Raw genomic sequence first — 16,395 nt, forward strand, 5'->3', positions numbered from 1 at the left:
TTTCAGTAAGATGCTAAAAGCTTCGGAAGTTTAGTATATGAATTTGATTTAGGATTCTGGTCATCAATACAAATATTAGATACCTTGCTCATCGAGATTCAAATTGCATGTTATGATTCGAAAAAATAATTAGAGATTGGAAATTATTAAGAGACTAATTAGTTCAAACGGATCACTGTTTAACATGGAAAGATATCATGATCTCGTATAACTTGCGATTATATCATTATTTTTATGTTTTTTTAAATAAATGTTCTCTGCTCTCATTCATTGTTTGTTGTGTGAATCACTTTGTAATATCCTTGAAGCAATTAACAGATATAAATGGAGAAGTTTTGACGATTTTGTGTTTGATCGCCGCGGCTCTTAAGCTTCCAAGAAATTTTGGGTACACAATGATAACCTAATATGGCTCCAAGTACACATTGTTTTTTTTTTTTTCCTTCCAATGACTTTATTAAGATCCAAAAATAAGGTCTGAGTTTACAACAGGGTACAAAAACATTGGACATACATTAAACAGAGCATATAATTGATTACTGTCAACTACCATTTTGCTTAAGATATCTGCACATGAATTCTGCTCTCGAAATGTGAAAGTGAATCATATAGCAGTAAATCTTGAGCACCACGCCATAATAGTATTCAGATAGTGTTGTAAGCGAGGATTTGTCATCTTATTATTGAGTAATCTGGTAATGGTGGAGTTGTCACCTTCGAAGTCTACAACACGATATCCTAACCCCCATGATGATTGAATTGCCGAAATGAGTGTTGTACATTCAGATTCTTCAATGGTAGCTCGTCCTTGGAATTTTCCCATTCCTGCTTCAAGAAAAGCACCAGTTGTAGTACGGAGGATCCATCCAAGACCTGAATTGCGATCTCCGTCATGGTGGGAGGCATCATAGTTACATTTAACCCATCTTTGGTCTGGTGGAGTCCATTTTGTACCTTGTGATCTGGCTCTGTGAACCTCATGTCCTTCGTCTGATTGTGGAGACATATTGGTAATCCATTCCTCTACATCAGAAAGTATTTGCGTGCTGATGATGTTTTGGTCCATCATTTTGTGGTTGAAAACCAGATTGTTACGACTCTTCCATAAGTACCACAACAACCAGAAAGAAGCATATCTACTAATTTGAGGGAGGTTAAGGTCTTGATGGATGTTGAAGAGGTACCTGAGTTTGTTATCTACTGCAATAGCCGGATCTGCTAGCATTGTGGTAGAGATTCCTAGTGTTCTCCAGATCGCAATAGAATTAGTGCATGAGAAGAATAGGTGTTCACTCGTTTCCAGTTCGGTACAGCAGATGGAGCAGTACGGGTTGACATGAATGTTTTTGCGTCTTAGGTTATCAACAACGCCTAAAGCTCTTGAAGCCATTCTCCAAAGAAAATGCTTAAGTTTTGGACTAATATCCAATTTCCAGATGTTAGCAGCAATATCTGGCGTAGTAGCTAGTGGAGCTTGAGGTGTATCTTCAGTTCTTGTCATAGTTAGGGTCTGCCAATAACCAGATTTCACTCTGTACAGACCATCCGTTGTGAGATTCCAGAGATAATTGTCTGACTCATCAGTCTAAGGGAGATATATCTTCCGTATAAGATAATGATCACTCGAATCAATATATGCGGCTAGCTTAATCTCGTCCCATTGTTTGGTGTGTTGATCTATCAGTAGTTGCACTGGTAGCTCAGAACTATGCTCATTGAGGATAGTCGGAGGGCGTGGGGGCGAGGTTGGTAACCAGGGGTCGACACCCATCCTTGTTCTTTGACCATTACCGAAGGTATATTGGATTCTTGTGGCTAGTAACTCACACCCAAAACGGAGGGAATTCTATCCATAAGAAGGCTTATGACCTTTTGAAGCATTAAAAATGTCTGTGTCCCGAAAGTATCTAGCCTTGAGAAGACGGTATAGCAAGCTCTCCGGTCTCTTGATGATTTTCCAAATATGATTAGCCAGAAGTGCTTGATTGAATAGATGAAAGTCACGAAATCCTAGTCCACCATCTTTCTTTGTTGAGAGAAGTTTTTTCCAAGCCACCCACGAGATCTTCCTTTTATCTTTTGTTGAGCCCCACCAGAAGTTTGCTACTAGACTATCCAGTTCTGAGCATAATTCTAAGGGTAGTTGGAAACAATTCATTGAAAATACTGGCATTGCATATGCAACAGCCTTAATAAGAGTTTCTTTTCCTGCAGGTGATAAGAACTTGGTTTGGCATCCACCAGTCTTTCTTGTTACTTGTGTGTGAATATATTGCAACATCTCTTTCTTTTTCCTGCCAAATTGCTCTGGTAATCCTAGATATTTGCCACCTCCTCCAACATTTGGGATCTGCAGTTTCTGTTTGATGATCTCTCGAGTATGTTGATAAACTCTGTTCCCAAAGGTAATCGACGATTTGTCGAAATTGATGATCTGACCTGAAGCATCTCCATACTCTTTGAATATTTCCAGAAGATTAGAACTATTTTTGTGGTCCGCTTTAATGAAGAAAAGAGAGTCATCAGCAAACAATAGATGTGAAACTCTAGGTCCCCCATTACTGATTTGAATACCCTGGATACGACCTTCTCGCGTTGCCTCACTCATTAGAGAGCTTAGTACATCAGCACACAGTATAAACAGAGCCGGTGATAATGGATCACCTTGACGTAAACCTCGACTTGGAGAGAATAATCCGTATGGACTGCCATTAACGAGTAATGAAAAAGTTACCGACCGTACACAGTTCATTATCCATTTGATCCAAGTAGAAGCGAATCCTTTCTTAACCATAACATCTTCAAGAAACCGCCATTCAATCCGATCATAAGCTTTGCTTATGTCTATTTTACCCGCCATATATGAATTCGCACAACGTTTCCGAACTTTCAAAGAGTGTAATATCTCATGGGCGATCATAATGTTATCAGTTATGTAGCGACCATGGATAAAAGCAACCTGACTTTCAGAGACAACAACTGGTAGTACTGCCTTTAAGCGTTTCGTAAGGATCTTTGAGACGATCTTATAAGTGACATTGCAGAGACTGATGGGCCGTAAGTCTTTCATTGTCTTTGGTTCAGTCACCTTTGGAATAAGGCACAAATTAGTATGGTTCCACTTCTCCTGAATTACTCCAGTTTCAAAGAAAGATTTCACTGCTCATAAGATTGATGGTCCGACAGTCTCCCAATATTGTTGGTAAAAAGCCGCATTAAATCCATCCGGTCCGGGAGCCTTTGTTTTACCAATGGAAAACAACGCAGTTTTAATCTCCAAGACAGATATCTCCTTTGTTAAGCCTTCATTCATTTCATCTGTGACTACACGATGTATATTACGGAGGACATGGGGATTGAGAGTCTGACTTTGACTGGTGAATAAATCCTGAAAATAACCAGTTGCTTCTGAGGCAATATCCTTATTACCGTAAACTTGTATCCCATTGGAGTCTTGTATTGAAGTAAGTCGATTCCTTGCTATTCTGTTTTTTGTTGAGGCGTGAAAGAACCTTGTATTGCGATCTCCATGGTTCAACCATAAGTTACGGCTTTTTAAATGCCAATATTTTTCCTCATCTTTATATGCCTTGGTCAAAGATCTGCGGAGTTCATGAAGTTGAGCTGTTGAAACTGATGCATCTGTGTGAGCATCGTCAATTTCCTGGATGAGCTCTTTAATACGAAGAGCAGAGTTGGTACCATGAGTTCGTTTCCAAGCAGAAAATTCTCGTCGACAATTCTGAATGCTCTCATACAGAGTGAGATCATACGAAGTCAGTCCATTCCAGCTCTCCTTAACAACATTTTCGAAGTCTGGATGTTGACATAGTCTTGTATCAAATTGAAATGGCTTGAAGCCACTGTCTGTGGTACGCTTTATTTTGATGATAGCAGGGTGGTGATCAGATTCTATCATTTCGAGATAGATAACTTCAGAAGCAGGGTAAGTTGCCTTCCACTGATCATTTGCCATTGCACGATCTAGCCAACACTGGACTGTGTGTTTACGTCTTTTACCAGCCCAAGTCATATTGTTTCCTTTGAAGGGAAGATCAGAAACTTTGCACGCCTTTACCATGTTCTGAAAATCTTCAAGACCCCAATTTCACGAACAGGGCCTCCACGTTTTTCATTGGAGTGTAATATTTCATTGAAGTCTCCACACATTAACCATTCTCCATGTCTAGTAACAGAAATTCTTTGTAAGCGTTCCCATAATATATGTCTTAGTTTGCGAGTCGGATGGCCATAAACACAAGAGAAGTAGAAAGAAACTTCTTTATTATTGATTTTGCAATCGATTAGTCGGTCGTTTGCATCATAGAAACAAACTGAAACAAAGTTCTTCCAAAGTAAAGCTAAACCACCCCTGTCCCCAACAGAGAAACACACTTAACATTATCATAACCCAACTGAACAGCAACATCCCGAACAACATCATCGGGATTCTTGGTCTCGACTAGAAAGAGTAAGTAGACTTTATTCCCTTTAGGCATCGAACTACCAGGGACCCTTTCAAGCCCCGGCAGTTCCAAAATGCTGTATTCATGGCGCCTCCGGTGGCTTATGGCCCACCGTACCATCACTGTTAGTTGTTGGGTTAATCGGAGTCACTCTCCCTAGTCCTTGTGTTGCTTGTGCGGATGTCTCCTGTGGTTGAAACCAGTTGCGAACCTCATACACTTCTGACTGACGAATGTTACGCTTAGAAAAGCATTGTTGAGTATCATCTGTAGCATAAGCGTGTCGCATATCACAGCAAAGTAGAGGCCAAGTAACGTAGTTTGCAGAAGTTGAGGCCTCTGTTTTCCTCTTCTTAGGTGCATTCGGATTCCCATCTTCAGGCTTGTCCTGTGTAGTCTGTCGAAACGGTGCAGGTTGTTGCATTTCAGGATTGTCTGCAGGGCCATCAGGATTGTAGTCAATGTCATCATCATCATCCTCCGGTGGTGGTGGCGGAGGAGGGTTATTCCCATTCGGACAATCAGATGCATCATGAGTCATTAGACCGCAGATAGAACAAAAGTTTCGGAGTTTTTCATACCGAAACTTCAGAACACAGGTCCTATCCCCAAACTGGAATTGTCTCTAGATTCGCAGAGGGGTATCAACATTCCACATGAGGCGTATACGAACATAGTCCACCATCACAGCCGCATCTCCGCCGAAGTCAGTTTCCATGAATTGGCCTAGTGTTTTGCCAATAAAAGTCACCATACGTAGGGTGAGATAATGAGTAGGAATTCCTCTAATCTGGATCTAGAACGGGATTGAATGAATCCCATCCTCCGCAATCGCTGGGTTCCATCTTTGGGTCACACACATCCAATCGTTAAACGACCAAGGGCCTCGTCGGAGAACTTCAGCCATGGATTCCTCCGAGTGAAACAAGAATTGAATTTTCTTGTTTTCCATTATCCGTCCTGAAACTTCATCAGGGACGCCCCACAGCCGTGGTAATGTGCTCAGCATTGCACGGAGATTTTGCTTGCGAAGGTTGACTGGCTTCACAATCAGACTGAAGCGAGTCTCTTGGATCGCTTCTTCACACAAATCAACAAGGAGGGTGATCGCATCATCTTCGATTCCTAGGGCAATTTCTTGCATTTGTCGCCGGATCTTGTCCGCCATGATCAATAAGAACAAAGGAAAAGAGTAATTTTCACTCTGATCAACCTGACGGATCCAAAAAACAACGCAGGATTTAAATAGGTTTAGATAAAAGACAGTTATGGAAGTTGTAACCGTTTTACCGTTATTATCCCCTGAAAAAACCGCCGGTAACCGGCGATCAACGCTCATAAGTGAGAAAAGACGCGACGAATCGATGCAATTATCGCGAGAGGGAGAGTATGACATATTTTGGTTTGTCGTCCATGTTTCCAAGTACACATTGTTTTATTGTGCTTTTGGCAAAACGAATAATCTTGCTCGCACTCTAACAAATGCGTAATTTGGACGTAAAATATGCACTGCGAGAGTCGCAGTCGTTGAAGTTGTTAATAGACATACCCACCCAAATTTCAAACTCTTGCTCTTATTGGAAGCCCATTGGACCATCAGACGAAAATAAGGAGGGATTAAGCTTTTCCTCCCCCACGATGCTTTTGCGGATATCGTTTTCAGTTATGAGAAAAATATCCAAATTATAAAATTATTTAGTTTTCGATGAACTTAGAATAATACTAAGAAAAAACTTGTATTTTAAGAAAATCAAAAAGAAAACAAAACGTCAGTATCTAACTAAATTCTAGACTTTAATTGAAAGAAAGAAAAAACTTAGAAACTATATATATAGTATTATTTCTTGGTTGTGTTAAAAACTTGAAATGTTAAATTTATTGGAAAATAAAAAGAAAAGGATGAGTTGTTTTCACACATAAAGCTTACTTTGTCCTTTCCAAAAACAAGAAGTTAAAAACAAAAACAGAAGGGACTTTATTTTGAAGTGAAAGGCTGATGATATATGGAAAAAAGAATAGTATATGGACCCTTTCATTATTGCGATATTTAATTTTTGCATACACTTTATTTGGTCAATCTTTCTTTGCCCTCCCACTTCCACTTCCTTTCCTTATTTTTCTATTATACTTTAAAGTCTTCTTTTATTTTTCAAAACCCACTTAATTTATTTTATTTTAGTACACTATCCGGCATATGTTTTATGTAGGGCACACGTGCGAATTTCAACTTCATTCTCAGATAAGTAAAAAAACGAAAATGTAAAAAATGATAACGTTTGAAATGTAAAAAAAAAAAAACAATTAGAAAGCTAATCATGAATATTCCCTTAATCCTTACACCGGCACATTCTTTTTTGGGCTGTCCGAACGAACGAAGACACGCATGTAGTTTAAATCAAACTTTGTAATTATTATTATGATGCATTCAAAATGAGAAGATTGGATCCACTTACTCCCTCCATTTCAATAATCTTTTTTTCTATTTTATTTGGCGGCATGTTTACTCATTACATGAGTGGTGTGATGATGGCCTTTGTTTGTGTGGCATTATATTAGTTGTGTTAATGTTGAATTTTTCCATTATTGGGATTGGTAATCTGAAAAATAAACAACATGTATACGAAAATCTTGTGGTCAATAGAACATTATTTACACGTGTGTTTAGTAATGTGATGACCACAAAAAAGAGTTGACTAATTAATAGTTATTGAACTCTTCTTAACCAACTCACTTTGATGTCAAGCATGATGTCATATAAATGTATACTCCCATCCCATTCTTTCTAATAAGTTGAGATGTCCCTTTATTTCTTCTTCGCCACCATTACGTATGAAACCTAAAGACTTATCCAGAACTACATACTTCTTCCACATATAATTGAGCATTAAAACATTTTAGGATCACTTCTTATCGTAACCGATACTTGGAATGTTGATGTTCTGCCAAATGTTCTTCTAATTGACCAGCGCAAATTCCATGATATCTTGTTTTACAATGAGTACTGATGCTATAATATAAATTAAAATTGTTTTACATTAATTTTTTGTTTATCAAATTAAAAATATATAACATAAAGTTGAATCATGGATATGATGAACACGTAGTATGAATTGAGATCCAATAAATAATCCTCTTATTTAGCAAAAGCATGGACGGAAGCTTCACAATCACAGGCACAGACTAGATTCTAAAAAATATTTGATAGTAAAACAACTAAAAGAAAAAGTTGCTAGCTAAAACTATTGATATTGATTCTTTCTAACAGTATTGTGGACATGCTTTTGTGAATTCCAAGCTTTTTGTTTTGGTCCAAAGAAAGTGAGCAACACGGTTCGAACAAAGTGAGTAACGCGTACCTGTTGTTATTATTGGACCATTAACTTTATGATATGATTACTATATAACTAACTAAACTAGATTAATAATGCATCGTACTGATAATATATCAAAACGCTATGATCAGTACCAAAACTGCATCCAATTTTGTATAATTTTTTTTTTTGGAATTATAGGATTTTAACTTATAGTACAATTGGTATAAACAATTTGCTACATTAAACACCTTTATACATATTGTATTTTTCTGTTTTTTTTCTGCCGAACCTAGCCAACATATGTGGCATAGGGTCGTAATTAAGGAGTGAGTACTGAGTAGTCAAACGAAGTGAGAGACATTACTGTTAAATCTCACCTACGAGTTCTTCACAATAGTATCGACCGTATGTATATCTATTTAGAATTCCAATAAACTGGTACACAAACATGAATACTTCCCCATTTCACATAATATTAGAGTCCTAATTAAATAGTAGTATTTAACAATAACAAGCATCGGTTATCTTGCACCTTTTTGGGAACATCTCAATTTCCTGCTAGTCACATGGTTATACTTGTGAATCGATCGAGTGTTGCATTTTTTTCGCCAAAAGATGTTTCAAGAATTTATTAATCTTCTTTATACACATTTGTTTCGTTTGCTCTCCAAAAGTCACACTTAAACACACGGACGCTTGCTCATTTTTTTTCCGAATCCTACCACCTGAAGAATTTGACCGAAGTTAATTATTCAAACATAATATATCGCCATTCATGCATTTTAAGTTTTCTAAAAATCTCAAACTTCTATCTATATAACCAAAATATATACAAAAAGGAAAAAAAAAAAATCAAATTCCTGGTTATGGTACAATACATTTTTAAATTTAATTAAACAAGATATCTCAATCATCAATTTGTCATTTGGTTTTTTGCTTGTCAACTTCAACATTTTTTACTTAGATAGCAGTAATCATTTATTAATATATAAGCATATAATATTGATGAACATAGCATGTACGCGCAGAAAATAGACATACAATTATGTACAGATTAATGTACGTACATACACCCAACTTTGCAGAAAATGACATTTAGTGATGGAAACATTCATCAAATATCAAAATGTTTAATTGCATAAAACGACAAAAAAATTTGTCTACTTATAGTTTAACTAATAGACACTTGAGAATATCATAATTATACATGGATTACGTAGTTCTTTATACAATAGTAGTATTTCCCCTATTTTGGTCGCCGTAATAAGGATATACCTACTCTCTCTATACGGCTGTCTAAAAACGATTGCTAGGGTGGGGACAAACACAATCTTTACAATCACATTTATTTAATTGCATTATTAATCATTCCAGATTCTAGTTGGGGTGTTGAACAACTCACCATATTGTATAATTACACATCACATTATTTAAAAAATGATCACACTGACATGGTTTGCCTTCGAAGGCAATACGAAGTAATTTGCTATAACACTAAAAATTGAGATTATATATATAACCTTTGACAGACAAAAATTAAACATGATTTATAAGTGTTTTTATACGTCGCTTTGACGGTTGATTGTTCATGTTTAATTTAATCGTATACGTGCGCTAGCTTATTCTTGTGTTTGACTATAAAATCACATAGTATTATTACTTATAAATTGCTTCAAGTTGATGTCTTACTCAATTAATCGTCTAAGCATATATCTAACGGATTGGTTAAGAAAAAGAAGAGTAACTCAATTTTTGGAACTTACGTAATTGCATGCGCAAACGTACAAGACTTGATTTCAGAGAAAAAAGTTATCCGATTCTATAATGATACTACTTTGTAAATTAAAGGACAAGATTTTTTTTTTTTTTCCTTATATTCTCATTGAAAATGATAATGATAAATAGGTATGACGAGTGATTATGCAGCATCCTAGTGAATTTCTTAGTGACAGAGAAGGATCGTGTTGATCAAATTCATATCCACCACAGAAGTGTGAGATGTTAACGTTTTAAACCACTAACTATTATATAAACTCGCAATTCTTCGTTTTGTTGGTACGCTATAAAAACCCAAACCGACCTAAATCAATCAAAGATCCCATTGCCAATGGTGAAGCTGATGAGAAGACTGAAGAAGTAGTGTAAAAACCAAGTCATTGGGCGTATCTATGTCGACAAGCACTGCACGTGGCATCGAGGTGTACCATTCAAACCTCTAACAACCGTTGGATTACATAATCCAACGGTGTAAAAACATCTCTCCTGCAAAACCGTTCATAAAACCCAATCGGCACACACACACACACACACAGAGGCCACAGCCGTGTAACGGAATTACCAAAAAAGCCAACTGTCCCCACGTGTCTTCTGAACTCGACTCTTCTGTTTGCAGGGGCTTTTTCGTAGTTTAAAATTTACAACCTTTTGGACCCAGTACACCTAAAAGTCACAGTCACATGGCTGGTGAAAACACAGACATGCAACCAATACGCTGCTCTCTCTAAACCGTCGATTTAATCACATCCAGCTCAAAATCTCGCCACGTGGAACCGTGATTTAAGAAACTCGTCACGGTCCCGTGAGTGAAGAGTCACCCAGATACCAACAGCTACAAGCTTTTAAAAACCTTCTCATCCTCTCTTCTTCAAGCCTCCTCCTCCTCCTCCTCTTACCAATGAACCTTCTCAGAAATTAGAATTAACAAATTCGTGAGTTCACTCAGATAGATAGATCTTTACGAAGATGGTGTCAGTGGAGGATCCGATATCTCATTTGAATTCTACTCGCTTCCCGTTATCAACCGACTTCTACGGTTCTTCTTCGCCGTCGGCGGCGAGGTTACATCGACAAGCTGGCCGTTCGATGAGGACAGTGAGATCTAATTTCTACCAAAGCGGTGATCAATCTTGCTCTTTCGTCGGCTCAATCGGCGATAAATCTGAGTACGCCTCGGAGTTCCTTTCCGATTCCGTCATCGACATGAGGCTCGGCGAACTCGCTTTGAAAAACAGTAATTCTCTTAATTCAAGCGCTTCCTCGGTGAAAGAGGAAGCGTTTCTCGACATTTCTCAGGCGTTCAGTGATTTCTCCGCTTGTAGTAGCGATATCTCCGGCGAGCTACAGCGTCTCGCTTGCTTGCCGTCGCCGGACGCTGCTGAGAGGAATGAGAACGGCGGAGATAACGAAGCGGAGCAGGATCCGGAGCCGTGTTTAGGGTTTCTACAGAGGGAGAACTTCTCTACGGAGATTATTGAGTGTATTTCGCCGGAAGATCTGCAGCCAACTGTGAAACTCTGCATCGACGGACTTCGTTCTTCTTCGGTGGCGATTAAGCGATCTGCTGCGGCGAAGCTGCGGCTTCTGGCGAAGAATCGAGCGGACAATCGTGTGTTGATTGGGGAATCTGGAGCTATTCAAGCTTTGATTCCGCTTCTTCGTTGTAACGATCCATGGACACAGGAGCATGCAGTCACAGCTCTCTTGAACCTCTCTTTACACGACCAGAATAAAACTGTAATCGCCGCAGGAGGAGCGATTAAGTCACTAGTGTGGGTACTCAAAACCGGGACGGAGACTTCAAAGCAGAACGCAGCATGTGCGTTGCTTAGTTTGGCACTATTGGAGGAGAACAAAGGCTCAATCGGAGCATGCGGTGCGATTCCGCCGCTTGTTTCTCTTCTGTTGAACGGATCTTGCAGGGGGAAGAAGGATGCTCTGACGACGCTTTACAAGCTGTGTACACTTCAGCAAAACAAGGAGAGAGCGGTTACCGCTGGAGCGGTGAAGCCGTTGGTGGACCTTGTGGCGGAGGAAGGAACTGGAATGGCGGAGAAGGCAATGGTGGTTTTGAGTAGCCTTGCAGCGATAGATGAAGGGAAAGAGGCTATTGTAGAGGAAGGAGGCATCGAAGCGCTTGTTGAGGCCATCGAGGATGGATCTGTTAAAGGGAAAGAATTTGCGATCTTGACTCTGTTGCAGCTTTGTTCTGATAGCGTTAGAAACCGTGGGTTGCTTGTGAGGGAAGGTGCGATTCCTCCACTTGTGGGTCTCTCTCAGAGCGGCTCCGTCAGTGTTAGAGCTAAGCGGAGGGTAAGAACTGTGCTTTTAAGCTGATTTCTCATTGCATCATCTTTGTTCGTTTAGCTTGATACAAAGAGTCTTCTTTTACGGATTAGAGTTTTAATATTGTGTCAGTGGTGGTGTCTCTGGTCTGTGATTTCTCAAGAGATCTCGAATCAGATCTAGTCCAACAAACCAGATTCATAGATTTAGTTGATCCCATTTGAGGATTGTGATATGGATTCCATCGATTCGCAGGGTCAGTTTGGTTCAAATGTTTGGTAGGATGTATGAAAAGCTTGAAATTGATCAAGATTCATTGTTTTGTATTGTGTAGGCAGAAAGACTTCTGGGGTATCTTCGGGAGCCAAGGAATGAGGGATGTTCAACAAGCCCTTGAAATGAAACCATGTGGACGTTTCATCAGTCTAGTAATGTATATACTGAGTTGTATGTTTGGTGGTTTTGTATAGCTGTCTTTTATGTAGACTGTAAAGAGAGATCAAATGATTAGCAGAAACTTGACTGACTTTTTGATCTCTCATGTATTGATGGTTAAGCTAGTTTTTGAGGGGGTTTCAAGGGAGTGCTTATTTGGATTACAAGTTTAGCATTTTCAGGTTTTGGCTTCTGGTTTGTGAGGTGTGGGGAGTATGCCTGATTTTTAAGGCAAAGAAAAGGCTTGTTCAAGAACTAAGCAATTTTTAATCGATATTTCTTGATCAATTGCTTTACTCGATTTGCGATCAATTATTGTTGGATCTTTCGAGCTTGTCTGTGGATCTGTCTGAGTCTGACGGTGGATTTTGTAGATGATTTGTTTGTCAGCATATCTGGCACCACTTGTATTGTCTTGTCCTACAATAGTAATTGGTTATCGTTGAAACAGTTGTTTGCCCCACCACTTTGACACTGATAGTTATGGCTTTGTCTCAAAAGTAAGTAATTCACTTGTTTATTTAACCTGATGCTTTGGGCTACACAAAGCTGTTTGCCTAAGTTGGTCGTATGCTCTTGCAAACTCATTTTTTTGGGGGTAAATTCACGTTAGTATTAGTGCTCTTATGGTCTTTGAGAAGCTTTGCTTTCAATCATGTTTTCTTTGAAGTTTTTAAAGGTCTTCGATACAATGTTGAATTTGGAATTGGTTGCGAATAACAATAAAAATATAGAGAGAAAGGTCAGTGATCATCATCGTCTTAAGCCGTATCGACCTCTTTGCCCTTCTTGTTCCTCCGCCGCAAGAGACTGGGCTTGTAGCCGGCCTCAAGCAACTTCTCAACCTCCTCAAACTGAAGCCCTTTGGTCTCAGGAACGAGCAGCCAAATGAAGAAGAGCCCGATTGTGGAGAAGCCGGCAAAGAGAAGGAAGGTCCCAGAGGAGCCGAGAGCGTGGGTGAGTGAGAGGAAGCTCTCACTCACAATGAGATTGGAGACCCAATTCGAGACGGCAGCTATCCCTCCACCAATACCTCTATATCTGAGTGGATAGATCTCAGAGTTGACAATCCACGGGACAGTGCCCATACCTGGAGCATACACTATGATGTAAAGACCCAAAAACACTATTGCTAAGAACCCAAACTTGCTTGGGCATCCATCTTTGAAATATGTTCTTCCTCTTGAGCCGCAAGTTGCTTTCATATCATCCGACAACACCACACATGCTCCTGGTGCATACGGCTGTACTCCGCTGGCACAGAATCCACATTCGGACCTGAGACACTTCATGCAGTTCCACCTTGAAGGAGGAGCATTTTCGGCTGCTAGCGGGACATACGCTGGACAAGTAGCATTTGGAGCAAACGTCCTCGACTCCATCGGATCAATCTTGGGGGCGTGAATGGCCGCTTGTGAGAACACAGTGGCTAATATGATAAGACATGTAATGATCCCAAACATAGAGATGATCATCAGCTTCCTTCTCCCGTACCTATCCACAAACATCATGCTCACTATCGAACCCACCGCGTTCAAACCAGAAGTAATGAGAGATAAGGCCATAGCTGTCTTGTTTGAGGCGTAACCAGCGAACTGCACAATTGAAGGACTGTAGTACATGACAGTGTTGATCCCCACAAACTGCTGTGCCACTTGCACTGTGATACCAGCCGCGAGTCCACGTCTAACAACAGGATTCCCGAAAGCTCCTTTGATCTTTGCGCTGAAGCTATCTCCGATGATCGCCTCGTCCGCCTTCTCCGCCTCGACTGACTCTTTCAAAGCTAACATCTCCGCCTCCACTTCGTCCGCCGGGTAAATCCTCTCAAGAATTGCTCTCGACTCCGCAATCCTATCCTTTCTGTATAACCACCGTGGAGATTCAGGCAGAGACAACATTAGCACAAACTGAACTATCGCCGGAACTCCCGCAACTCCCAACATCCATCTCCATGTTCCTGGAGTCTGTTTCAATCAAGATTTAGAGACTTTTCTCATTTTTTTGTGAAATAACAAACAAAACAGAGTTTAAATAAAAACAGAGAGCTAATCATTTTAACTTACATGGACAAAAGCAAGATTGATAAGGTAGGAGAAGAACTGTCCTCCGGTGATGAGAAGACCATTAGTACTAACAAGTGCACCTCTAATCCTCGCCGGAGAAGCTTCAGAGATGTACAACGGCGACGTCATCGAAGCCATACCAACACCAAACCCAACAAAGATTCTTCCAACGATGATAACCCACGGAGCAGGAGCAAACGCCATGACAATAGCACCGATCAAGAAAAGAACATCAGCGATAAGAATCGACATCCTCCTACCAAACTTATCGTTGATCCAACCTCCGACGGCAGCTCCGACGATGGCTCCGGCCACCGCCATACTAACAATAGTAGACTGAAGCCATGTTTTCTTATCAACTTCATCGAAATCTTCCCTGATGAAGAGAAGAGCTCCTGAGATGACACCGGTATCGTAACCGAAGAGAAGACCTCCGATACCAGCGGAGAGAGCTAATCTCATGATGTAAGGTGTCTTCCATGTCGTTCTCCAACACTCTGTGAACTCTGTTTTGTCTGCTTTAGCTATCCCTCCTTCCACCATTGTTGTATTGTGATCTCTGTAGATGTGATTCTTTCGGTAGAGAAATTAGGGAGAGATTAGCCTCTCAATCGTTGCCTGTAATTATATAGAGAAAGAGATTTAAACGAATATATTCGAAATCGGAAACTTAAAAAATCCATGATCATTCAAAGCTTTTGATATTTTTTTTTTTTTTTGTTCCTTTCCATATTAACAGATCTTAACAGTCAAAACAATTAAAACCAGACCAAATCGAATAAGACAGGCAAGTGAGAAAAAAAACATAATAAGTTAAAACAAAAAAAAAATAGAAGTCATCCGTTTGAGATTTTTTGAGTCGTACCAGTCACGAAAAATGTTACGGTGTTTGAGTGTACGATGAGATGAAAATGGAATCTTTGAACACACGAGACGAGAGGATAGAATTAGAAGATGAGATGTATTTTGGATAAGTGGGACCTACATTGCCTAATCTTTTTGACCGTTTCGTATTAATAAATCTACAAACGGTTAAACGTTTTGATAGTATCCTCTCCTTTTTTTATCTGGAAACTAAATACATTTGAGTTCAATAGATTTTGACCCTTGCACACAACTCGAAAATTTATTTGCAGTGGATAAATAATCTCAGTAATTTAATCTAAAGTAAAAAAAAAAAAATCCAAAACATAAACATGAGCCTATATCAACCCTAATGCATGGATGCCAGAAATGTAACTTATGTTTTGGTAACTAAACAAACCTAAAAAGAAAAAAGAAAAAAAAAAATCGAGCAGGGAAGAATTTGTAAGAGTTGATATCTTCAGGGCAATTTTTCTTACCTGGGAAGTTAACACTCTTGAATACGAGTTTTTCCTGCCAATACTTGATTTGGGTAAACAAATAGTTTTTTTTTTCTCCTCGGAATTGAAGTTTACAATATACTTTGAAACAAACACAAGAATGTGAGTCTTAAGGATACGTGAAACTGTATATATATAGATAATAAAGTCAGGACTCAAATGCTAAATTTAGAAGAAAAAGATAACAGTGTGATATGCTAAAACAAGTGGTCTAATATCCAATAATTAAGGATTAACTTTAGGTCAATATTTGAGATAAGAATGATTCACTGGAAAAATGGTTATGTAATGTTTTAGTGGTTGTGTTTTCTTCTGACAATCCCATTAGTCAAAAAATAAAAACCCATCTCCTATAGTTGTGTTAGTTAATAACTGTAACAGTTAGATCTGGCTATTATTGGTATATGACACCATCATAAGTTTATCAAAGTTTCGAGTTGGAATAATTTTTTCTTGTACGAGGGAGGAACTTCATCGACATTTACCTGTCTAATAGTATAGAAATAGTTTTATTCCTCTGTCTCTTTTCTTCTCTCCTATTATCTTATCTCCTATACTTTTTGTTTATTTTGGTTTGGAAATTGGATAAACATCTCTCAGTAACATGAACTTACTAATTATATATATGCATTACTGCATTATATAAGATTCAAATTTTTCTTTCATTGAATGTTTGTATGCTTTATAT

The 16,395-nt window shown here is 39.0% G+C and overlaps 2 protein-coding genes and 1 pseudogene across 3 annotated transcripts; 1 reads left to right on the forward strand and 2 right to left on the reverse strand.

The window, feature by feature from the left end:
* Positions 1 to 4,548: 4,548 nt before the first annotated feature.
* LOC147936021 (uncharacterized) lies at positions 4,549 to 5,649 on the reverse strand (annotated as a pseudogene).
* Positions 5,650 to 9,831: 4,182 nt separating this feature from the next.
* LOC104728002 (uncharacterized) lies at positions 9,832 to 12,565 on the forward strand. The gene is made up of 2 exons (XM_087469181.1): positions 9,832 to 11,869; positions 12,177 to 12,565. The coding sequence occupies exons 1-2, from the start codon at positions 10,523 to 10,525 to the stop codon at positions 12,237 to 12,239; spliced, it is 1,410 nt and encodes a 469-aa protein (XP_087325307.1). The 5' UTR covers positions 9,832 to 10,522; the 3' UTR covers positions 12,240 to 12,565.
* Positions 12,566 to 12,919: 354 nt separating this feature from the next.
* Positions 12,920 to 15,819, reverse strand: LOC104718720 (inositol transporter 4). 2 transcript variants are annotated; one of them, XM_010436513.3, is made up of 3 exons: positions 15,687 to 15,819; positions 14,344 to 14,961; positions 12,920 to 14,244 (listed from the first exon to the last, which is right to left on the reverse strand). In XM_010436513.3, exons 2-3 carry the CDS (start codon positions 14,884 to 14,886, stop codon positions 13,039 to 13,041), a joined length of 1,749 nt encoding a protein of 582 aa, XP_010434815.2. In that variant the 5' UTR covers positions 14,887 to 14,961; positions 15,687 to 15,819; the 3' UTR covers positions 12,920 to 13,038. The 2 variants fall into 2 exon arrangements, with proteins under 2 accessions (XP_010434815.2, XP_010434814.2); XM_010436512.3 differs by lacking the exon at positions 15,687 to 15,819 and adding an exon at positions 15,209 to 15,377.
* Between the last annotated feature and the right edge of the window lie 576 nt (positions 15,820 to 16,395).

This window comes from Camelina sativa, chromosome 10 (genome assembly GCF_030686135.1).
Source record: "Camelina sativa cultivar CO46 ecotype springtype chromosome 10, ASM3068613v1".
Lineage (NCBI taxonomy): Eukaryota > Viridiplantae > Streptophyta > Magnoliopsida > Brassicales > Brassicaceae > Camelina > Camelina sativa.

What these genes read in the sequence shown, in the direction of transcription:
- LOC104728002 (XM_087469181.1), top strand. Translation starts at nt 10,523, where the DNA reads ATGGTGTCAGTGGAGGATCCGATATCTCATTTGAATTCTACTCGCTTC. An exon ending in GTGTTAGAGCTAAGCGGAGG is followed by an intron (nt 11,870 to 12,176) that starts GTAAGAACTGTG and finishes TGTATTGTGTAG; the next exon opens with GCAGAAAGACTTCTGGGGTA.
- LOC104718720 (XM_010436513.3), bottom strand. Translation starts at nt 14,886, where the DNA reads ATGGTGGAAGGAGGGATAGCTAAAGCAGACAAAACAGAGTTCACAGAG. An exon ending in TCAATCTTGCTTTTGTCCAT is followed by an intron (nt 14,245 to 14,343) that starts GTAAGTTAAAAT and finishes TGATTGAAACAG; the next exon opens with ACTCCAGGAACATGGAGATG.